We start from the raw sequence: 24,846 nt of genomic DNA on the forward strand, positions 1-24,846 counted from the left end.
CAGATGCGTTCCCGGTCTTAATGGTTTAACAGGATGTTGACAATGGTTTATTCACATGCCACCTAAGGACAAACAGTCTGGGTCTGGGTTGGAGCAGGCCGTGTGCCAAAGCCTGGTGACAGTCAGCCAGGCAGGCACTGCGGCTGTAGCAGACTACACTACAGTATGTGATTGGCAGCCGACCAGGGCTCCACAGTGACCCGTGGAATGGAGGGATTTAAGAGAGGTGAGGGAGCTGCCTGCGCCCATCAGTGGAGGGTTATACCGCCAACCATGTGTCATATTTCCCAGAACTCACCGTGTTTTATTTTTTTTCCCTATGCTTTTAATGAAACCTCCCCAACCTTCAACTCTGTTCATCCCTATGTTTTTATTCGCTTAACCCATTAAGACCGGGAAAGAATCTGTCTTTTTTACATTTCTTTGGCTATTCAAAAATAGCAGATATACAAGCTCATAGCACGGCACCGAGTGCCGTGCTATGAGCTTGTAGATCTGCTATTTTTTTTAAATCATGAAAATTTGAGGAAATCTTTGAATATATATATGTATATTTTTAAAGCAAACATTTTTAACTCAAATCTTTGCTTCTGGGGGTATTCTACAAATGTCTTCTAAATCCTAGTTTAAAAATGTTGTTTTGCTATAATCAGTGGTTCTCAAACTTTTTTCATGTAAAAACAATTGTATGAATTTTGGCCGCGGACCGTGTTCCAGGGACCCCCCCCCCCCAGAAGTTGTAACAGAGTTAAAAATGTTCGCTACAGAAAAAATGATATTCAAAGATTTGCACTCATTTTCATGATTTAAAAAAAAATAGCAGATCTACAAGCTCATAGCGCGGCACTCGGTGCCGCGCTATGAGCTTGTAGATCTGCTATTTTTGAATAGCCCAAAGACATCTTAAAATGACACAGATGCGTTCCCGGTCTGAAAGGGTTAACCTCCGCTCCACCCGTTCCACTTTGCTCTGGTCGAACTCGGACTCAATATTTTTTTTCTCCCTTATATCCCCGGCTCTATCTCGTTCCTTTTTGTGCTCTCCCCCGCCCCCCCACCCCCGTCTCCTCCCGTCTCTTCACCTCTCTGCACTGCTGTCCATCTCTCTTCCCTGTCAATCTGCCGAGGGTAAATAAAGGGGAGGTTATGAGGGGCCGTCCAGCCTGAACCCCCATCCATCACACTGCCACTTAATACCCACAGCTGTCACTGTGCGCGTGACACTGTGTGTGAGTGTGTGTGTGTGTGTGTGTGTGTGTGTGTGTGTGTGTGTGTGTGTGTGTGTGTGTGTGTGTGTGTGTGTGTGTGTGTGTGTGTGTGTGTGTGTGTGTGTGTGTGTGTGTGTGTGTGTGAGAGAGAGAGAGAGAGAGAGAGGTAGAGAGTCTGCATTGTGTGAGTTTGCATGTACATTGCGTGTGCATGCGTTTCTGTTGATCTATTAAAGGCGCTACTTGAAATATTTTCTAAACAGTAGATGATAACTCTACCTAGACATATAAACACGGTGGTCATTACCCTTTACATGTAGTCCCATATGTATTTCATTTACGGGACCCACCAGGAAGAATGTAAAATATTCATATTTTTAAAAAGAGAATGTGGCCCAAATCCTGCTAAATGCTCCCCAATGAAAGAACAAAGCAGCTATTTGGAGTCATGGTGCTGTTTGAAATGGCGACAGCAGCATTTTATTGTTATTAGAATTGTATCGTTACATGTGCTTCTGTGTGTGCGTGTGTGTGTGCGTGTGTGTGTGTGTGCGTGTGCGTGCGTGCGTGTGTGCATGTGCGTGCGTCAAATACACATTTTCAACATGCACTGATGTCTGCTGGCTGGTCAAACACAACAGATACCATGTCTAATACATTATGGAGACTCCATATTTGGGCGTAGCTGCATTGAAAGCTCTTTATATGCACTGATGTTAGACAACATCGATTTGCTCATGGGGCCCCTGGGGGCCCCTGATAAGCCTAGAACCTATTCCAAGTTCAGTCCAATGACGCTTTTTACATCATCAACTCCAGCTTCGGAGAAAAGGGCTAAAACTCCAGTTTTAACCCATTAAGACCTTTGAGTGCCGCGCTATGAGCTTGTAGATCTGCTATTTTTGAAGAATCTAGAAAATGTGTGCAAATTAATATATTTATATTCTCTTAAAGTGAACATTTTTAACTCAAATCTTTGCTTCTGGGGGGTCCCTGGAACAAAATATTTTGAGATGGGGTTCGGCGGCCAAATTCATATCATTTTGGGGGTCCTTGACCTGAAAAACTTTGAGCACCACTGATATAGAAACATACGTTCTTCAGAAAAATTATAGGATTTAGAAGACATTAGTAAGAATCGGCCTCAGGTCTTGGTTCAGATGGTGGTTCAGAAAAGATGCTGAGAACAGCGCCTTGCCAGAAAGCGGAAGTGGCACGCTGCAAAGTCGGGCTGCTGAGACACATATCGGTCGGATCGCCGGTGCGATGGTCGGTGTGAGGGATGCGTAGTGGTGGGCCGAACTCTAGATGTGAGGGGCTTTGCATAGCGGCCCGAACCTAGTACTGCAAATACTGAAAATAGGCTAAAATGAGTTGTTTTTAGTGCTGTCTCTTGGGCTTGTCTTAACTTTGCCTGACTGGCTGCCAATGAGGAGGAGATAGAATCACAACGGCATTCCCCAGAGGGACTGTGTGTCTAACTTTGAAAATGTGAATATGAATCACTGGATATTATGACAGAAAGACACAAAAAAGCAGATAGAGTAGCGAGGAGGATTCTTTCATCGCGACAACAAAAGCCTTGATAATGAACACGCTACACAGCACAATGACAATTATTGTATTAAGAATGATGGTTCTGTGAGGAAGTCAGAAACTTGAGAATGACTAAAGTAAAGAATGCACAATTATTTGCCCTGTCTACATGACTCAAAATTTCAAATACATTTTCATTTTCATCAGTTCATGTATTTCATAACATAAGAGTTAAGTCAGATGAGTTGTATGTGTGGACTGTGAGGAATAATTTAGGCCCGATAGCTATTGTTCTGGTACAGCCTGTCTTGTTCTGGTTCAGCTTGTCCTAGCAGCTAGAGCATAACTATATGGTCTGATCCCTGTGTTCGTCGGCAGAACTACCTTACCACCGATCTGTTTCAGACTGCGTGTCTAATGTACCTCTCCCCATGATAGCATGTATATTAAAGTATAACCATCACCATCGTCCGAATATTGTCTCCGACTCCTATTGCCTCATCAATTACTGATTGATCCAGAATTCCACGACAACTGCCAATCGGTAGATTGTGTGGGTTCTGTTGGAGAGACGTGTTGGTAAATCTAGAGGGCAGAGGAAGTTTATTGATGTGCATGCTTGTAAATGTGTGTGGGCCTCCATTGTAGTGTGTGTGCGCGTGCGTGAGCGTGTGCGTGTGCCAACTTGTTTGGACTGCCATTGAAATCGCTACTGTGCAGTCTGTCTTAAAACCAGTACACACATGTCATCTGATCCAAGCAACCACCAGACACTGCTGTATAGTTCTGACTGGCACAAGCAGTGAAATCGCAGCCCGAGATCAAACGCACCGCATCGACGGAATCTATTCCGCAGAATCCACGAAGACCTCTTTTGTCCTGCAACAACAAACGTTTGAAGAGAAATCTGTCAAGCAGCTGTGGAAGATCTGAAATGTTACCCAACCCATCTGTGTGGATAGTACTCGGCTACAAATTGACGAGACTTGCACGGTTGCACCACAAGTTGCACAACCATGATGGAAATAAGCTCTCGAGCTTTTTGGTGCTTTATCCCTTTGACAGATATGTAAAAAGAAATACCAGTACATGTTCATGTACATGCATTTTTTGTCAATAAAAAGTAAATCAATCAAAAGACTAAACGCTGTGTGTAGCTCTACATATCAGCCTGAGTGGCATCATAGCGATGCAGATGCAAGTTATATTTCAGCCTGATTTAACTCTTTAAGGCCGGGAAGGGAACGCATGTGTGTAATTTTAAGATTTCTTTGGCTATTCAAAAATAGCAGATATACAAGCTCATAGCGCGGCACCGAGTGCCGCGCTATGAGCTTGTAGATCTGCTATTTTTTGAAAAATCGTGAAAATGTGTGCAAATCTTTGAATATCTACTTTTCCATAGCAAACATTTTCAACTCTGTTACAACTTCTGGGGGGTCCCTGGAATAAAATATTTTGAGATGGGGGTCCGCGGCTAAAGTTCATATAATTTTGTGGGTCCTGGACCCAAAAAAAGTAGGATTTAGAAGACATTTGTAGAATCCCCCCAAAAGCAAAGATTTGAGTTAAAAATGTTTAATTGTTTAATTGTCAAATTTTCACGATTTTTCAAAAATAGCAGATCTACAAGCTCATAGCTATGAGCTCGTATATCTGCTATTTTTGAATAGCCCAAAAAATCTTAAAATGACACAGATGCGCGTTCCCGGTCTTAATGAGTTAAGCTGGAAAAAATATCTCCTGCAGCTGTCGCCCCAGCCCTCAAACTGTTTAGTCAGATTCTCGGCTTCCCTGGAAACAGCCTCTGGTGTGCCGTGTCGGCTGTCACAGCCCATCTCTCGCTCTCCGCCGGCAATAATCCCATACCTTGGGGAGGTATATGATCTCATCAAATCTATAATGCACCCTAACACATATCCCATGAAGCACTGGCTCTCTGTGTGTCTGTGAATCATACTTTCTATATGTGCAGCGGGGGCATTTTTTTGGAGGTTATAAATTGGAGCACGATTAACCCATTAAGACCTGGAACTGTGTCATTTTTAGATTTGAGCTAAAACGCATTATTTTACACTTTGGGCTATTCAAAAATAGCAGATATACAAGCTCATAGCACGGCACCGAGTGCCGCGCTACGAGCTTGTAGATCTGCTACTTTTGAAAAATCGTGAAAATGTGTGCAAATCTTTGAATATATATATTTTTAAAGCGAACATTTTTAACTAAAATCTTTGCTTCTGGGGGTCCCTGGAACAAAATATTTTGATGGGGGTCTGCAGCCAAATACATATCATTTTGGGGGTCCTTGACATGAAAAAGATTGAGCACCACTGATACAGAAACATACGTTTTTCAGAAAACTGTTGGGATTTAGGAGACATGTAGAATCGGCTTCAGGTCTCAATGGGTTAAAGCAATTAAAACCATGAAATGGCAACGCTTATGCCATATCATGATATCCAAAAATCCCAGCGGATATCTTGTCTCATGTCATGGTATTGATATTAATACTGCTATATTAATACTGGTGAAGAGTTGTAATAGATACATTTCCTCTAGATCTAGACCCCAGGGGGAAAAAAATCATCCATGCGCCCTGCAGTTTGTCTCAGTGTTGCTTTAATTGAAGAGTTTTACATGCCAGGAACATACAAAGTAGCTGCCAATTACCCCCCTCCATTGATTCCGAGGAGGGGCTCAACTGGAGTATTAAGCAATGAGCTTTTAAGGGGATTTCTGAGCACACTTCTTTTTGGGCTTAACAGCTTGTGGCCTCAGAACACAGTAATTGGTAGCTGGTTCCTGTCCCAGTGGGGCGTTATAGCTGAAACACCTCTTATTTGTTAATCAGCTCGTGAGCTGCCAGAAATTAAAAAATGCAATAGCTTGTTTGATGACTTTAAACAAGAGAGAGAGAGAGAGTGTGTGTGTGAGAGAGAGAGAGAGAGAGGGTTGGGGGCTAGATTAAATTGAATTCTGCTAATGAGAAAGTGAAACAAAAGGCTCTGACAGTGTGAAAGATGCCGTGATAGTGATAGATACGAGCTATACTGTGCAGATAGTAGGTTGGTAACTTGTTCTCATGCTATGTGTATTATTTAGATAGACATGTACTGCAGCGGTGGAAAAAGTACTGAAATGTTTTACTTAAGTAAAAGTATCAATACTGCAATGTAGAAGTACTCCGTTACAAGGAAAAGTCCCAAATTCAAAATGTGCTTCAGTAAAAGTACAAAAGTATTGGCATTAAAATGTACTTAAAGTACAAAAAGTTAAAGTACTAACATATTTGAAAATAGCTTAGGTATAAAATAGGGCTGAAGTGGTTAATGTACGTTTTATAATGTAACAATTTATACCTGCAAAGTAACTAGTAACTAAAGTTTTCAAATAATTGTGGTGGAGTAAAAGTTTAATATTTGCCTCTGATATGTAGTGGAGTAGTAAGTAAGTAAAAGTACTGGAAATTGGAAATACTCAAGTAAAGTACAAATTCCTCAAAATTGTACTTAAGTAAATGTACTTAGTCACTTTCCACCACTGATACTGTACTGTTTGCTTGCCCACAAATGCCAAGAGTGGTATCAAGATAGCATATTTGTTTAGACAGATTAGCTGGTATTTCTTTGCACTACTCTTATGCACAGTTACACTTGTTTGCTATACCCTTGTGATTTGTTGACTAGGCTTCACGCCACTTACTCTGATCCTTACTTGCACTTTGTAAATGGCTGTGGATAAGAGCATCTACTAAATGCTAGTAAATTGACAGCGCAGAGGGCCAGGATGACAACAGAGCGTTGGCACCGTTGTCAGCAAATCCAAGCGTCAGGGTGATAAAATCTGATGTTTGCACTTGTTGGGAGATCAAGAGCTGTCCCGCCACGCTTTGTTATCAAAAAAGACCAAGACCATAACATTACTGTGCTCTATTCAGTGTTGCCAGATTCTGTGAGAGAAACAAGCAACCAGGTCTAGGAAAACCAGACCAAAAGAAGCGACTATGGGCCACATGAGCACTTTAACATTTACATCAGCTATTTGAAAATAGCAGATCTACAAGCTCACAACGCGTCGCGATGCGACGCGTTGTGAGCTTGTAGATCTGCTATTTTCAAATAAAATCTTGCGGGGAAATTATAATAAGCAGATCTGGCAACCCTGTGCTCTATTGTCCCTTTGAGACCGCACTACACAAAACTCACGGCAATAAAGACACTTGATACAGAGAACGTATCCCAAATTGATCACTTCATCAACAACCCCCACCCACCCCCTAGAGAACGTCTGAATTATAAAACCCAAAAGGACACGAGAGGTGGAAGAAATGTGGCAGATCGATGGCAAACCTGGCACTGTACTTGGCAGATCTCTCTCTCTCTCTCTCTCTTTGTAGTAAGACAGAAAGAGTTTGTCTCTTCTTTCGAATCCCATTCTAGCACAACCCTCATACTCATTGAAGACAACATGCTCCATCAAAACCGGTGTCTGTGGCGACATTTTCTCCATCATTGACTCCAGCGGTCAACAATACAGCCTATCTGAGTTATCTCCCTCTCAATCTCTCTCTCAATCTCTCTCTCTCTTCCCCTCTGCAACTTCTGCCACCTCCACTCCTCCATCTCTCCAATTTCCCATGTGTTCCCCTCCATCTCTGTCATTAGCCCAGGGTGGGACCTGCCATGGTGTGCGTGTGCATGTGTGTGAGTGTGAGTGTGAGTGTGTGTGTGTGTGTGTGTGTGTGTCACAGGTCTTAACCCATTAAGACCTGGGACGCATCTGTGTCATAAAAAGCATTATTTTACACTTTGGCTATTCAAAAGTAGCAGATCTACAAGCTCATAGCGCGCTACGAGCTTGTAGATCTGCTATTTTTGAAAAATCGAGAAGATTTGTGCAAATCTTTGAATATATATAGTGTGTGTGTGTGTGTGTGTGTGTGTGTGTGTGTGTGTGTGTGTGTGTGTGTGTGTGTGTGTGTGTGTGTGTGTGTGTGTGTGTGTGTGCGTATGGATTGCGTGTGCGGATGGAGAGAGGGCTAACTGCCAAAATGCAACTGGAGAACTAACTAACAATAAGCTGCTGGCTGCGCTGTTGGACACACCGACTCAAACACTTGTTCCACTGCTGAACAGTGGACTTCATGTCCAGAAAGGAAGAGTTATATATACAGGGAGAGGGGTTGAAAAAAGGTCTGAAAAAAGACAACTGAGAAGTCTGTAAGAAAATGACAAAGAGGTGATGAGACACATTTATGCGCGCGTGCACACGTATATAGCAGGGGGTGGTGAAGTCTGAAATAACAGCCATACAGGGCGAACAGCAGGTGTGTGAGCTGAAAGGTAACCACTCACTTGTATTCAGGCCTGTCTCTGCTCTATACCCTGCAGGACAGAGCCGGCACCTGTGACCAACAGACCCCTGCTTCTAGATCAAACTCTCTCTATTGCAGCACCCCCGCTTGGCAACACCCCAACCCACCCACACCCACACCCACACACACACACACGTTTGTATTACTATACTTGTGAGGATGTCAACACTTTAGGAAGCCGATTTTATGATTGATTTATGATTTTTTTTGTTGGGGGGGATTTTAAAGCCGTATGTCTAAAGCCGAAAAATGTGTGTGTGTGACGTGTCGCTCTGCGACACGTTGTGAGCTTGTAGATCGGCTGTTTTCCGGTGTGCGCCATCGCCACACAACTAAGTATAAAAAAAATCGACAACCCGACCCCTAAACCTAACCTCTAAAAGCTCTAATCCTAAACCTACAGTATAACCCCAACCTGAATCTTTTTCTAATTGTAAACGTATCTCTAAAAATATTTTTTCAACCATAAGATAACAATTTATCAAAATGGTTCTCACAACATCTATTTCTCATATTCTACTATACTTGCGGTCCTCATAAGTATAGACGACACACACACACACACGCACACACACACACACACACACACACACACACACACACACACACACACACACAGCATTATGATCACATGGATGGTCGAGTGAACAAAAGGGACATTATCAAAAAAGGGCAAAAATGTGCAGACATATGAAGAATATGCCACAAGATTTTATGCCTTGTTAGAAATTAGATATTTTCATGTGCATATTACCAATAGTATATTCACTACAGTACTGCTAATATGAAATCCTGTCCACACACACTCATTTGCAAGTGCAACCCTGCACTCCAAAGTCACAACTCACACTGCATCTCAACAAGCCACTTTGGGAAGGGCTGGTGATCATTTAGTGAAGAGTAAAGCACACAATCGTTTGGAGAAAAAAATGTATAATGCATGCGTAACGCATTCTGGCTTCCTGGAGAGAACCTGACATTGTGTAAAAGATATGACATCGCCGATAACATCGGAATATTTTTTAGAGGTAATTTGGGATACTCATAAGGTTAAATCTTAACAAATTAAGACCTGAAGCCGATTTTTACAATTAATGTCTTCTAAATCAGTTTTCTGAAAAACGTATGTTTCTATATCAGTGGTGCTCATTCTTTTTCATGTCAAGGACCCCCAAAATTATATGTATTTGGCCGCGGACCCGCATCTCAAAATGTGTTGTTCCAGGGACCCCCAGAAGCAAAGATTTGAGTTAAAAATGTTCGCTTTAAAAGAACATATATTCAAAGATTTGCACACATTTTCATGATTATTCAAAAATAGCAGATCTACAAGCTCGTAGCGCGGCACTCGGTGCCGCGCTATGAGCTTGTAGATCTGCTATTTTTGAATAGCCCAAAGTGTAAAATAATGCTTTTTAGCTCAAATCTAAAAATGACACAGTTCCAGGTGTAAATGGGTTAAGACACGAAGGAGGACGGTGCAGGGGCAAAGTGAAGATCGGTGCAACCGCGGCTTTTAAAAACCTGCATTTGACCTTTATCAAATGCTAAAGCTAATTGGGGAGAGCTCCGGAGGGGTAAGCAATATTCCAAAAGGTCAGCAGCAGTGACACAGGCCTGAGAATGGGGATTATGTTAGCTTTGGTAAGTGTGCGAGGAGAATGCATTAAGCTACTCCGCGCGGCGCCATTTCACTCTGCAGAGGGTGATATTGGGGACACGCAATCTGCTGTTAACAAATAGCCATCAGCTGTTTTGAAATGCACTAGAGATACCCCGTGGTTTTTTGGTAATAATTTACTACTGCGCACCCAACGGTAAAATGTCAGCGTGAAAACAGCTTAATGTTTCATTTAAAGCCCTTTATTCACTCTGCGATTAAAAAGTTGATTCAGTGTAAGAATGTGTCCAGTCGAAATCATTTCCCATGGCCTCATTCATTTTGTGCTACATTTGCAGTGAAATTAGTATTTCACTTCTTTTTTTATATGTCTCAACAATGAGATAATGCAGCTATACAGACCACGGCACCTGCAGCCCGGACCACAGGAGAGTCATGAATAGTCTTTAACCGCTCCAGCTGTTGTGTGGTACGGTGGCTAACAAAGTAAGTGTGCCACTGAGGACTCGCGGTGTTGGCTGCGCGGAGATAAAACGCTCCATGGACCAGCTAACAGCAGACGTACAGACAAACGAGTTCTTGCGAGGAGAGTAGTTGTCTGCTTTCAGAGACAGACTAACATGGATAGAGGTATGCATATCTGTGCGCATGTGCACACACACGGGCGCACGCACGCTAGCACGCACGCTAGCACGCACGCTAGCAGTCACGCACGCACGCCTTAGTCCTGCAGGCTTTATCAAAAGGCACTCCAAGCTCAGCAGAAAAACACATCTTGGGAAATAATTGGCCTGACACGCACACATACAGGGAGATGAAAGGGGTAAGAGAGAACAGTGCGTGCCTGTCAATCAATCATCGAAGAAAACAACCTCAACTGTGCGGGAAGGGCACAGAGGTCTCTCTCGTCAGAGAGAGAAATAAAACGCCCGTGGCAAGGTGGCCCCGCCAAAAGCAGAAATATGCAATAAGCTTTAAAAGAAAGTAGGCTCAAACACAGAAAAATAAAAGAGAGTATTTTCCTGTAAAAACTTCAGTCATCACTGTACAGTATATCGTTATGGGGGGGGCTTACCTGGAACAAAGCTCCCCTGCACGACCTCCTTGTACGCCCACCATCCTTCGTGAATTTTGGGTTGATTCGGCTGCGCTGTGGGGCGAGAAGGGGAACACAAGAACAAGCACGTCAGTCATTCACATCTGAAAATTGCCAAGACGAGAGATGACACAGAATGTCGTCGCACCATGTTCAGGCACTTGCTAACTCAAACGGTGTATTTTTTTTTGCCCACCCCTCATCACACTTCCAAGACACCTCATGAACCTTCTGAGCGAGAGAGGCCTCTGCAAAAATGTACAGTCCCTTGAGACAAGCACAGAACAAACAGGCCCTGGAACTGGAACCTCAACAAACACCTCTTTTTCTCCCTTGTTTGCCCACACACACACACGCGCACACCCACCCACGCACACACACACACATACACGCACACACACCCACCCACCCACGCACACACGCACGCACACACGTGCTCCCCCCTCTTATGTCTCTCCAGGCATTAGTATGGAAATGCATTCTGTCATGTTTGCGTGAGCTGGGAGAAAGCTTCAGATTAGAGCAGGGCGGTACAGTATAATTGAGGTGACTAAGTAAAGGTCCCAAAACAAAGAGAGGGGTTGTGACCAAGAATTACCCACCACCAACCCCTTCGGGGATATTGCTTTTTTTTTTTACACCTTAACTTTTTTTCTGTTCATTCGGCAGCCTGCACACGGTGAGGCTTAATAGAGGGGCTAGAGGTTGCAGCACCTTGGCTGTCTTTAATGGGAGTCGGGGTGGCTGAACACCCTGCTCCAAAATGCCGTGTGACTAAAAACACCTGGAGAGTGGTTCAATTTCAGAGGGGCACGATGGGGAGGGCCCCGCTGGACACAGGGGGCACGGAAAGGCTATTTTTTTTCCACAGTGCAATCTCCGCTCCAAACACAGGGGAAAAAAAGGTGTGGAAGTGGCGGTGATGGTGTGGGGCACTTGGCCTCTCAAAACATTGATCTTTGTGATCCTGTTTGCCCGACTTGTTTCTCGAAATGCTAGATTGCTTTTCCCCCTTTCAATGTCAAAATGAACTTGAAAGTAAACACCTGCCTTTATCGGACTGTTTCTACTCGAAGACACTGAACTGAAGAACAACGGTGTCAAACCTTTGCTTAGAGATGGAACACTGGTCGCCTGCCAAACTCGGTTGGATACTAGCAAAACTCTTCAAATGGTTACCACAGGTTACAAAATGTAGATGTGGAATTTTATAACTAGCAATAATGAAATAAATATGATTTAGAATACATAAAAAGAAAGACAAATTTATAAACATTTTCCAGCAGAATGGTGATTGAATTCCCCCCTGGCACATTTTGTAATGACGTGTACTTTTAATGAGCACAAATTAACAAGTTTCATGCTGTACTAATTACTAATCTCATTAAAGTATGGAACAATGTTGGGATGAGTTATGGGTAAGGTCCTTTGTGCAAAGAGGCTCCGAAATTTCAGCACAAGCTCGCGAAAACATCCCAAAACAGCTCAAAAATAAAACGGTGGTACATGTCAGAAATACAAGTTTAATTACTGCAGTCAGCCTTATCTGAGTGAAAAGGATTACATGTGAAGCAGACACCAATTAACAAATTAACTCCATAGCAGCTGGTTTAAACGAGCATAGCATACAGTAGTAAAACAGATATCAATGTAACTATATTTTCCTAAATATATAAATAAATATAAAATAGCATTGGTATGTGAAAAATCTGTTTAGTTGTGGAATTTATTAACGATACAACTAACTCCTGTTGAATTGTTTCATTAAAGCGTGAGATAAAACCTATGTAAAAATAAAAAGTGAAGCATGGCCTTCAGAGTGTGTGTGTGCGTGTGCGTGTGCGTGTGTGTGTGTGCGTGTGTGTGTGTGTGTGTGTGTGTGTGCAAGTTTCTAATGCGCAGACCCTTGAGATAGGCTACTATGAATGAGATTTGAAAGCCCTAGGAGCATGTTCTTGTTACAAGCTTTTATACTGTATACAGTATATAAAAGACAGAAAACCTCCCACTGCTTCTCTCAGAAAGGGACCGCACACTCCAATGACAATGGACAGGACTCACTTAATGCTTCATTTTTTTCATTTTCTGCACGACACGTTTCGCCGTGTTGGCTTCGTCAGGTGCTATATCATAGCACCTGCCGAAGCCAATTGGAGTGTGCGGGTCCCTTCCTGAGAGAAGCCATGGGAGGTTTTCTGTCTTATGTACAATATCTTGCCTACCAGCACTTCCAACCGGATGTGCACGAGAGCTACCCGTTACAGTATGATTGAAAAACCAATTAGTGCTCGTTTCCTTCACTTCACACGCTCCCCCGCGGCAGTATGGGGTCTAATACCTGACAGTGAGTCACCGGCTCTATAATTTGAGCCTGTGGCAACATTTTACATTGCAGACATGATTATTACATGTTGTTACTTAATGTTGTAATTAGGCATCGTTACACTGTAACTGGTAAACTTCTATTCAGTCTATGTACACAAATGCCATTTCAAAATACCTACACAACATAGCAACATACAATTCCCATAAAAAATAATTCCATTCAAACTTGTACAGTCTCGATTTTTCATAAAGTGCCCTAAATCTGAAGCAGCTATTAACTATTAATAACTAATTATAATGAATACATTTGTAATCCATAAATGTGTGTAATATAACGTGTGTGTGTGTAATAATCTGGCCTCTTTCCTCGCTGGCAACTGGATCTGTGTTACTCTTTTGTTTGTGCCATGCAGCCCTGTACTTATTACAAAATGCCATCTAATGCCATAGAATTGATTCACTGATGATAATATTCACTATTCATACAAGAAGTAAATGAATTGCAATGACTAAATGTTAAACTAGTGAAAACATGGGACTGACAATGTGGTATAACACGAAGATTCTGTTGTGCTGAAGGACATCGTGATACTGATGGACAGATTTCATACATAAACATACTGTAGGGGTGTAATGGTTCAATTCGATACAGAGGTGTCACGGTTTGGCACATTGGCACAGCAAAAAAGTAAAGGTATATGCCACAGAAATGTCCTCGGTTTTTAAAACAATAGTAGACTATTTTATTTATACTTATTATTATTACTTATTATATTTATTTTACTGTCATAGACATAAGGGAAGTCATAGCTGAATTTAGTGTGGCTATAGCTGAATAGGTAGGGAGTAGGGCTGTGCAATTAACAAAAAATACATCAAAACCAAAAATGTGTCGACGTGTCCCTGAGCAAGACACTTAATAGCACCCATTGCTCCAAATAGTTAGGATGGGTAAATGTTAAATGCAGGGGACGAATTTCACATACAGTACAGTATGTCCAAATGTACAGTGACAGCAAATACACCAAACGAGTGGGCAGCACTAAATTATTATTATTATATATTTACTTTGAACAATGATGGTGCTCCTTAAATAATAAAATGTAGAATTGTAGCAGTTATAAACAAAACATTTGTTTTTTATGGGCTCGTAAGGGACCAATATAATGGATTTTCATAAAGCCTGTGTTTTGCACTACAAAGTAGGGTCTGGGTGTGACACACTGGGGGGTGATGTCGGCTGTCATGACCTACTCTCATGCAGTCTGTTGCCATCCCACTGACTCATAATTCACAGGGAACGCCAGACGTGCTGATGTTCTGTTTCTGCTCTATATATGGCATTGTTAGCGTAGTGCGACTCTCAGCGTGTCTCTATATGACTGGAGTGATACAGCTACAGTATATAGGCCTGTCACAATTATTACATAATCACTTAATCACAATTATTTGAGATCATCACAATTATTTTGAATAATCGTCATAATCGTTTCCATGTTGAAAAATGTTCATATATTTTCAAACATTTTCAAAAATAGTGGAAATAGCAGATCTACAAGCTCACAATGCGTCGCGTTTGTCATAATCGTGACAGCCCTAGTAGTTTAGTATTAATTTTGGGGGGCAGCACGCGGCAACTTGCCTGGAGTCGTTTTGGGCTGCCTTGTTGAATGTTGAGCATAGAGCGCATCGTTCAAAGATGAATAAAAAAAAGTATCCTTACTTTTCATATTTAATATAGCTTTTTTTTTAAATGTGAAAGAATGTTCTCTATATGGTACTGAAGCACATGCCCGTTACAGGTTACTAGAGGGTGAAATTGCGGGATTTACTCCACGCATCACATCTCTTCAATGGGTCTTCTTTGGGATGCTACTGTACACATGATTGCCATTATGTGAATATGCTTTAAAAGGGCTTTTTTTTTTTAAAACCTTTGTTAAACTAAATGACATTGATGAAGTGCAAAAATCCGGACAAAGGTTATTCAAATATTTGTATATTTTTTTTCTACAATATGGCGCCACTTATTACAGTATAGCGCAGTATATTTCTGCAAACATTAACCCAATTATGCCATATTGCTGCAAATAGAAATACTAACACATGGGTGCTTATTTATATTTTAAAAACGCTTTTGCCATTAGAATTTTAATGTGGACAGTTACACCAACATTTTGACACTTTAGAGCTCAATAACTGCCTTAATGTAATAGTTTGCAACACAAATATTTATGGGTCTAAACAAGTGTTGTTTTGTGACTTGATATTATATTCATAGTACACATATTTTACATTTTATGTTAAATAAATGGCCTTTGGACACCAAATTTGCACATCTCATCTTTGATCTCTCTCTCGTTCTGCATTCATTTCTGTCTTTTAGCATGGAGTCTGTGTCCAAAAATAAATACATAGATAAAACGCAACAAAGCCTGATTTTAAATTGCACATTTGATGAATATGATAACTTTGAATTAAGCATATTTTTTTTAATATCTGTATAGGAAGTGGTAGCAACTTAGCCTCCAGACAAGACATAATCACATCCTGTGGTTCGTTGGGAGTAGAGGGAGTGAGAGAAGGAGGAGGAGGAGGAGGGGAGATAAGAGCAGGGCAGCGTAACAACTACCATCCCATTTCTCACTGTGTTTGGCCATGGCCCCGAAAACACACTTCCCTGACATCAGCAAAAAAGGAAATGCCTCCAATCTATAAAGGGAGATGCAGACACGACTCTGTAAGAGTGGATTTGGGGCTGCGGGGGTTTGGAGGAGATGGGGAGCGAGGTAGGGAGGGAGGGAAGGGTGCGGGAAACGTGGTAAAAAAAAATGATAGACTGCCATTGCCACTGCCTCCTGCAAGCCCTGCATCAAACATCTTGATAATGTTGTTGGTGAAATAAGATGAGACTTTTAACCCAATAAGACCGGGAACGCATCTGTGTCATTTTCAGATTTCTTTGTCTATTCAAAAATAGCAGATCTACACGCTCATAGCGCGGCACCGAGTGCTGCGCTATGAGCGTGTAGATCTGCTTTTTTTTTTTTTATTTAGTTGTGAAAATGTGTGCAAATCTTTGAATATATAAATACATTTTTAACTCAAATCTTTGCTTCTGGGGGTCCCTGGAACAAAATATTTTCAGATGGGGGTCCGCGGCCAAATACATATCATTTTGCGGGTCCTTGACATGAAAAAGTTTGAGAATCACTGATATATATATAGCAACATACATTTAAAAGAGAATTAACTGATAGGATTTAGAAGACATTAGAATCCCCAGAAGCAAAGATTTGAGTTAAAAATGTTCGCTTTACTATATATATATATATATATATATATATATATATATATATATATATATATATATATATATTTTTTTTTTTTTTTTTTTTTTTTTTTTTTTAAATAGCAGATCTACAAGCTCATAGCGCGGCACTCGGTGCCACGCTATGAGCTTGTATATCTGCTATTTTTTAATAGCCAAAGAAATCAAATCTTAAAATGACACAGATACTTTCCGGTCTAAAAGGGTTAATCTATGGATTAATAGAGTAGAGGATGAGGGTGTGTTGCACACCGATAAGGTATTGGGAAGCATCAGCTGGGGTTGTAAGAAATATGCGTTCCCTTTCACATGTTAATACAACCTTTTTTTCATGAAGCGAAAACCAATTAAAAAACTTTCTGAACTGCGTGATGTCAATCCAACGACTAGACTAGAGTCATGAGTCACTGAAGACAGGGGATACAGCAGGACACAAGAAGACACGGGAGAACGCATTGGAACAGGAGCAGACATTCTAAAACATAGTATTTTTAACCACTTAAACTCTATGTACTTATTTGACCGGGGTTCCGAGGGCTCTATCCTTAACCCACTCCTTTTTTTCCCCTCAACACCAAATCTGTTCGCGAAAATAACCTACCTATGAACTTGTACCGGTACTCTAGGCTTCAAGTGGTTTTCATATTGTCAGTGATTTCTAAATTTGTATTTTAGTTTGCTATGATGTTAACTATGACTCAGCAGTGGGCAGACTGGTGTGAAAATAGTAAGAACTCACACGATTGTAAGGCTGATGGCATAGAAGCAACTGGTTGCAGCATAAGTCAGCATTGGGTTCACAGTACTCCACATTAGAGGGTAGCACGGGTCCAAAAAAAGATGACAACCCGAGGATAATTGGACCCGGTCCGAACGGACCAGAGGAAATTGTGAAATTACAGAACCCGGTCCAAAACGGACCTGAGGATAATAGACTCTATGCACAGCAGCCATGTTGTGAAGACATTCACAGGTGTTACCAATGATACTAATGAAGGCTCTGTTCCATTCTGGTCAAACAGAGTCAGGGTGCTGATATTGTGCATGTTGGCTCACTGGAAACACTGCTACACCAAGTGGCTCTAAAATGTTGGTCCAGGGACCCTCATGGTTCCTTAAGGGGTTTCCAAATGGCCCCTTACGAGTGTGTAATCTGAGAGTATACAAATGGAACCAAATGGACCCGTAAGAGTCCATTTGGTTCCATTTGTACACTCTCAGAGTTATGGGGGTCGTGGAAATTGAAAAATCTGAGAACCACTGTGCTAAACTAAATGGAACAGAGCCTTCATAAGTATCATTGGTAACACCTGTGAATGTCTTCACAATATGGCTGCTGTGCATAGAGCCTATTGAACCCGGGACAGAGGAAAACTGGACCAGGTGTAACTGCCCAAAAAATACAAGGGGGGTAGTCCGGGCTAGAGGGGTACATTCTGGGCTAGCCTATTTCATAGTTACCCCGGGGTATATAGTGGACTAGAATGTACCCAGGAGTATACAACAGGCTAGCCCACTTTAACCTTGGGTAAAGTTTGGCCGGGGGGTTATTTTGGGCTGTTACACCGGTCCGAAAAAAATGCTCATTTATGCTCATTTCACCATGGCATTGAGACTAGCCGTTAGGGCTGTCAAACGAATATTCGATTTTTTTTTTATATATAATAATAATATTCGAATATATTCGAATATCTGCCAATTTTTAAGACCAATATTTGAATATCATTTCTGAGGAAAGTTACCAGCCCTACTAGCCGTGAGTGTCACTTCCCCCACCCCAGCGGAGGTCTTAGTCACAGACAGAGCTAAGTTGAGACGTGAGTGCACTCTGTGTTTGAGACGGAGTACATTTTTGCCAACTTTCTTTACACCCGTCCCCGCAGATTATGAGCACAATTTTGTGCTCCACACAGATGACGTTCCAACTTGCAACTCCCCGATGGCTTTTGTTTGCATTTCACCTCGCTAAAGAAAGCCAATGCAGTGCGCTTGAGATGAAATGCATTTCAATCGGCTGTTAACGTTAAGCGTGGCTAATTCAATGTGCGAGAACAGACGATATGGATTTTAGAACGTAATTACAACGCATGTCTCATTTTAAAAGAGAGTTTAAGCTGGTAAAACTCACGGGTCCAATACGGGTTCATCCATTTAAGATGCCCCGAACCGAGATCTGCATCTGCAATGTAATGGATCCGACCTATTGACCCGGCTCAGTTCGGGTCTCTGGTTTTCAGTTCCGAGCTGACCTGTGCTACCCTCTACTCCAGTTCTAGCTTCACTACACTGGCTCCCGGTTGTTTTTAGGATTGATTTTAAAATTATTTTACTAGTGTATAAAGCTCTAAATGGTCTGGCACCTTCCTACCTCTATGACTGCCTGCCTAGATATGTTCCAAACCACCCCCCTCCTCCCCCCCACCCCCTCAGGTGCTGACCTACTCGACGTGCCTACAAAAAAAACACGGTGAAGCAGCATTCTGCTTCTACGGACCGACAGTGTGGAATAAACTCCCATTACACCTAAGACAGGCAGCCTCTGTGGATATAGCTTTAAAGCACAGCTCAAGACCTACTTCTTCACTCTTGCTTTTAGTAGATTTTTTGGTTGATTTTTAAATCAACCAAGTGTTGTTATCCATGTCCTCACTGTATTGCCTGATTCACTGCCTTTTGCTATTATTTTAATGTTGTTTTATGCTTTTGCTTTTTGCTTTATTGTTAAATTAGTTGTAATTGTATTCTTGCTCTGTAAAGCACTTTGAGCTGCTATTTCATGTCATGAAAGGTGCTATACAAATCAAGTTTATTATTATTACTCCACATAACAGCACCTTTAAGGGTTGCATGGTTTTGGAACCATAATTGTCATCTTTGAAGCTCCAATCCAGGACTTTCTCCGCCAATAATGGGGAGGCAAACTGGCAGAATCCCAGATCCCTGCTTTAATGTGACAGCGAGTACACAAGCTGACACAACTGGTCAGTGATGCCAGATCAGCACTGCTACTAAAGGCTGCTGGACAAACATGGGCCCACTGACCCAGAATGGAGCTGATGAAATCTGAATCATTTTTATGGTAACAGACTAACCTAAGACAGGCGATTCATCTACCACCTTTAAGAACATCATACTGTAACTGTTGCTGTGAAGGAGATGCCTCTAAAAGCTGTATACGACTGATCTCGTCAGTCACAGACTCTTACCGACCTGAATCCCATTATACCAAAGCACATGGCCTATTCCTTCCCGATATTTAAGAGTCTGGCAGCATTCAACCAAGCCCTGCCACCTCCCATAAAGGCAAAGAGAGTCTCTCTCTGTAAATAAACAGTTCATTTTCATATCATTTCCAAACTCTTCCATTAATATTCATCACTGTACAGAGGCAATCCAGAAGCCCATCCATGCAGAAAGAGAGAGGGAAAGAGAAACAAGGGGGAGAAAGAGAGATATTGAGAGAGAGAGAGAGAGAGAGAGAGAGAGACACTTGCGCACGCACACACATGCACACGCACACGCACACACACACACACACACACACACACACACACACACACAGAGAGAGATAAGAGAGATGAGTAGAAAGAGGACCGATAAACAGAAGAGACAGAAGAGAGGGAGTTATACCTAGGAATAGGTAAGAGAGAGGGGGGGGGAGACAGACAGACAGACAGACAGACAGACAGACAGACAGACAGACAGACAGACACACAGACACACAGAGAGTGGCAATGTGCATCCATAAATGAAACTTGACCTTGCCAACAGCTGTGCTTACTGACTTATGAGACAATTATCTCTCACCCGGCTTCTATTGGTGCCTCCCTTTAATGGTCCCAGCTGTGTGTGTGTGTGTGTGTGTGTGTGTGTGTGTGTGTGTGTGTGTGTGTGTGTGTGTGTGTGTGTGTGTGTGTGTGTGTGTGTGTGTGTGTGTGCGAGTGCGTATGCGTGTGTGTGTGTGTCCACGTGCACACGCTCAAGAGCGTTTACGTGCGTACATATTGGTGCCAGTATGCATTTGCCTCCATGTCAGGCAGTAAAAAGACCCAAGGCCCAGAAGACACTCTCAATCAAGCCAAAAGCATTCACAATTGGTTTGCCATCTAAAACGTAGCAGGCAATATGCTATGTGTGGGAGCTGTCCCACTGCCACTTAATCTCTGCCAGCTGGCTCAGGACGAGCAGGGGCTAGGAGGACAATATGGAGGCAAAGTATAGGTAGACAGGTGTTTAAAACATCAGAAGAACTATAACATAACAAAGCTTTTACTGTAGCTAGTATATAAAATTGCCCAGCTGGATGGATCTACAATGCTGAAAATGTACGTGGTTAAGTGGTTATCAAACTGTGGTCTGGGGACCCCTCAGGGGAAGGTTCCAGGGGGCTCCCAAGGGGGGCTTCTCAACCAAATGAGTAGTTTAATGTCACCATAATTCATTTCACTTGGAATTATTCGTTTCAGCGATGATTAATGTCGCTATTACTTTAATTAGTGCACTGAATAATGGAGAACAACCATAATGGCTTCATGCAATCCAATGTCAGATTATATCAGATACCCATTTCACTGGCAATATGCACGGTTGTGCCAATAGAGCAGTGTTATTTTACGCATCTTATCAGAATTGGCTCATTGGTTTATGCTGTAGGATCAGATAACACAGGATCTGACTCTGAGCCTGGAAAGAACGCTGTTTCTTAACCCATTAAGACCTGAAGCCGATTCTACAAATGTCTTCTAAATCCCAACAGTATTCTGAAAGAACGTATGTTTCTATATCAGTGGTGCTCAAACTTTTTCATGTCAAGGACCCCCAAAATTATATGTATTTGGCCGCGGACCCCCCATCTCAAAATGTTTTCTTCCAGGGACCCCCAGAAGCAAATAATAGAGTAAAAATGTTTCGCTTTAAACAATATATATATTCAAAGATGTGCACAAATTTTCACGATTTTTCAAAAATAGCAGATCTACAAGCTCATAGCGCGGCACTCGGTGCCGCGCTATGAGCTTGTATATCTGCTATTTTTGAATAGCCAAAGTGTAAAATAATGCTTTTTTAGCTCAAATGAAAAAGTGACACAGATGTGTTCCAGGTCTTAATCCATTCCTTCAATATCTCCCACTTCTTGTCATTTAAAGTTCGTCTGTGTTTTCTTTGGACCGCCTATAGGTTGAGAAGGGAAAAAATCCATTCTTTTGTTTGTTCTCAGAGAGATGAACAGCGGAAGTACTCGTAGAAGCCAAAGGGCGGAAGATTCCATCAATAATTGACGGGGTTTAAAGTAGGTGAGTGTCTTTGTCCTCTTGGGTTGTTATCCTATTGAGTTGAAAGCCGTTGAAAAACCTGCACCTCTGGCAGTGATTACATACTGTACACTTATGACATTCTGTAGCAATCCAGCTACAATCTTTTATGTCCATGTACTGCACACACACACACACGAACACGCACACACACAGTTTTACTTAAATTGGAGTGAGAGTCTTTTTCAACCCTTTTTCCTATATGTTATTGAGACTTCCGCGCCTGCAATCAACCCTGAACTAAGGAGAAAGAAGGGCCAGGTAACCAGTTTACCCTGTGAAAAGTATGATACATACTGTACTGTACATGAAAAATAAATAAATAGTGGTCTACTGGCAGTGTGCACCAGGTGCTGTTCGGTCCTGCGGTTTGTACGATTAGCTCTGGACAAACAGACCCTCTTCTAGACGGCTCACCTCTTGAGAAGCCAGGCTGTAATAATGTGTGTAAACGCTCATGACAACTTAAGGACTTTAAGTTTAGGATAAAAGAGTTCAGTAAATTGCATTATGGTTAGTGAGCCCGCCTAGGGAGCCAGAGGCCCTGGTTGCCCCAGGTTCGATTCCAGGCCAGGTCAGCATATGTGTCGATGAAATGAAATTTGTCCCTGAGCAAGACTCTTAACCCCTAATTGCTCACAGGTTCTCATTGGAAACAAGACCGCAAGGACTTTCATGAACGACCTGTTAAAAGGAATTATCCTTATCCTTATTATGCTACGGTATGTGAATATCAAAAACCAACACAGAGATTATTTTTTTAGGATGAAGCGAAACAGCGAAAAAGTGTGACCGTTCTCTGTATAGCACGCCAGGCACATTCACACAAAGAAACACAATATCATCCCACGTTACTAACGCATCTGCACGGGATTATCAGATTAGCGGCAGGAGATTTGGCCTCTGTGTGGGATGCTGAGTGAATTGGTGATGCCAAGCGCGCTGCTGTAAAGCTAACATCACACTTTGGAAAATGATTTGGTGATCATTAACATTTATGACATCATCACCATGACCAGGGTTGCCAGATCTGCTTATTATAATTTCCCCGCAAGATTTTATTTGAAAATAGCCGATCTACAAGCTCACAACGCGTCGCATCGCGACGCGTTGTGAGCTTGTAGATCTGCTATTTTCAAATAGCTAATGTCTATGTTAAAGTGCACATGTGGCCCATAGTCGCTTCTTTTGGGCTGGTTTTCCTAGACCTGGTTGCTTGTTTCTCTCACAGAATCTGGCAACACTGACCATGACAATACTCCAACCCAACAGCCTTCCTACTACCATTCTTTCACTCCCCCCCGTTTCTTTCACTCACTGACTCACTCATGATGTCCACACACACACACACACACACACACACACACACACACACACACACACACACACACACACACACACACACAGAGTAAATTACGGTCAGTGTGGAGGTCGTCTCACTCCAGCAGGCTTATAGACTTGAGAAGCAGATGTGATGACTTACTGCGGCTCTGGGACATACAGGGTGGTTGACACGGTTGCACGCACACACACGCACACACACGCACACACACGCACGCACACACACACACAAAGCTGCTCTCCATAATGCTTGCGTATACGCCACAGTGGCCAGACGGACATGTAGTGACAAATACATGGCAGGGACCCAAGCAAGCACACATTGCAGGCGTCTTATTGCCACTCTGGATTCGTAGTAGACACGTACAGACCAGAGACACTGATTAAAGCAGTGGTACTCAAACGTTTTCATGTCAAGGACCCCCACCATCTGAAACTATTTTGGGCCAAGGACCCCCATACGCGTTAAAACGTTTCAAAACATATTCCAAATGTTGCCCCCGCCCTCACCACGTTTAAAACCACACTCAAAACCCACCTTTTTCAGACTTGCGTTACCTACATAAATCCCAACTCCCCTTTGTTTACCTTTCTTTTATAGAGATTTCACGACTGTGTGTAAGGTCTTGGAGACGGACCTTAACCATACGAACCCTAGCTTCCCTATTCTGGGCATGTCATAATACGGTAGGCGAACATTCGGCAAACATTGATGATCTACAATCTTGTAGATTGGCTATTTTCGGCAAAGACATTTGGTGTAAAGGGGAAATGCTCTACCCAGCATGCCACAACATGAAGGTTGCGGTGCGTATACTGTAGTCCATGTGAATATTAGGAACAATGTCATCAGACGACTTAAGAGTTTTCATAATTGCATCCACTCGTGCCTCCATGTTTCTCGGGCTCCGAAAATGTAACCACATTTTTTTCAGAGCCCTTCCAGTGTCTGAACAGCATCAAATGTACATGAATTTGAATTATGAATGAATTATCCTCATTTGAAATCTTCAAACGGATATGCTTGCTAATTCGCATTCTGTATTCCTGTGATTAAAGCTTTTTGCATTTAGTAACTGTAAATTATGATTAAGTATCAGGTGATGTTAACTTAATGTACACCACATATCCTGTTAATTTACAGCAAATATGACAAATTGGTTAAATATCAGGAGTACAGTTAGGTTTACTTGCTGGGAAAGCAGGGTGATAAATAACCCATACAGTATTATGCTCATTACTTTACACAAATAAGCGAGCTTTCCTCAAGTGACCAAAATGAAAATTAAGCCATTCTTTACTGCATGTATTGTATTTAAACTACTGTACTAAAATGAATACAATAACTTGATTCAGTTTACCTCAAACAGAAGGTTCAGTATTTCTCTATATCAGTGGTTTTCAACCAGTGGTCCTTGAGGGAGTACCAGGGGGTCCCCAGCAAATTGAGTTAACATAGCGTCACAATCATGTTTAACCACTTACTGTAGCTTTAGCTAGTCAAAAATAGCAGATATACAAAAAAATCCTTGAAAACGTGTGCATATCTTTGAATATTTATATTTTTTTAAGCGAAAATTAACTGATATCTTTGCTTCTGGGGGTCCCTGGCACAAAACATTTTCAATTTTTTTGTAAATTTCATTTACAAATGTATATCAATTTAGGGGTCCTTGGCATGAAAAAGGTTGAAAACCAC

General features: G+C 42.0%; 1 protein-coding gene across 1 annotated transcript in view; it reads right to left on the minus strand.

Moving 5' to 3' along the window:
- Positions 1-24,846, minus strand: part of ca10a (carbonic anhydrase Xa) — a 230,465-nt gene that overhangs the window by 198,753 nt on the left and 6,866 nt on the right. Inside the window, exon 2 of the mRNA XM_084078985.1 lies at positions 10,818-10,892. Within this exon, the coding sequence (XP_083935111.1) occupies positions 10,818-10,892 (75 nt within the window). The remainder of the gene's footprint in view (positions 1-10,817; positions 10,893-24,846) is intronic.

This window comes from Gymnoscopelus microlampas (assembly GCF_963454915.1).
Source record: "Gymnoscopelus microlampas genome assembly, chromosome: 14".
Lineage (NCBI taxonomy): Eukaryota > Metazoa > Chordata > Actinopteri > Myctophiformes > Myctophidae > Gymnoscopelus > Gymnoscopelus microlampas.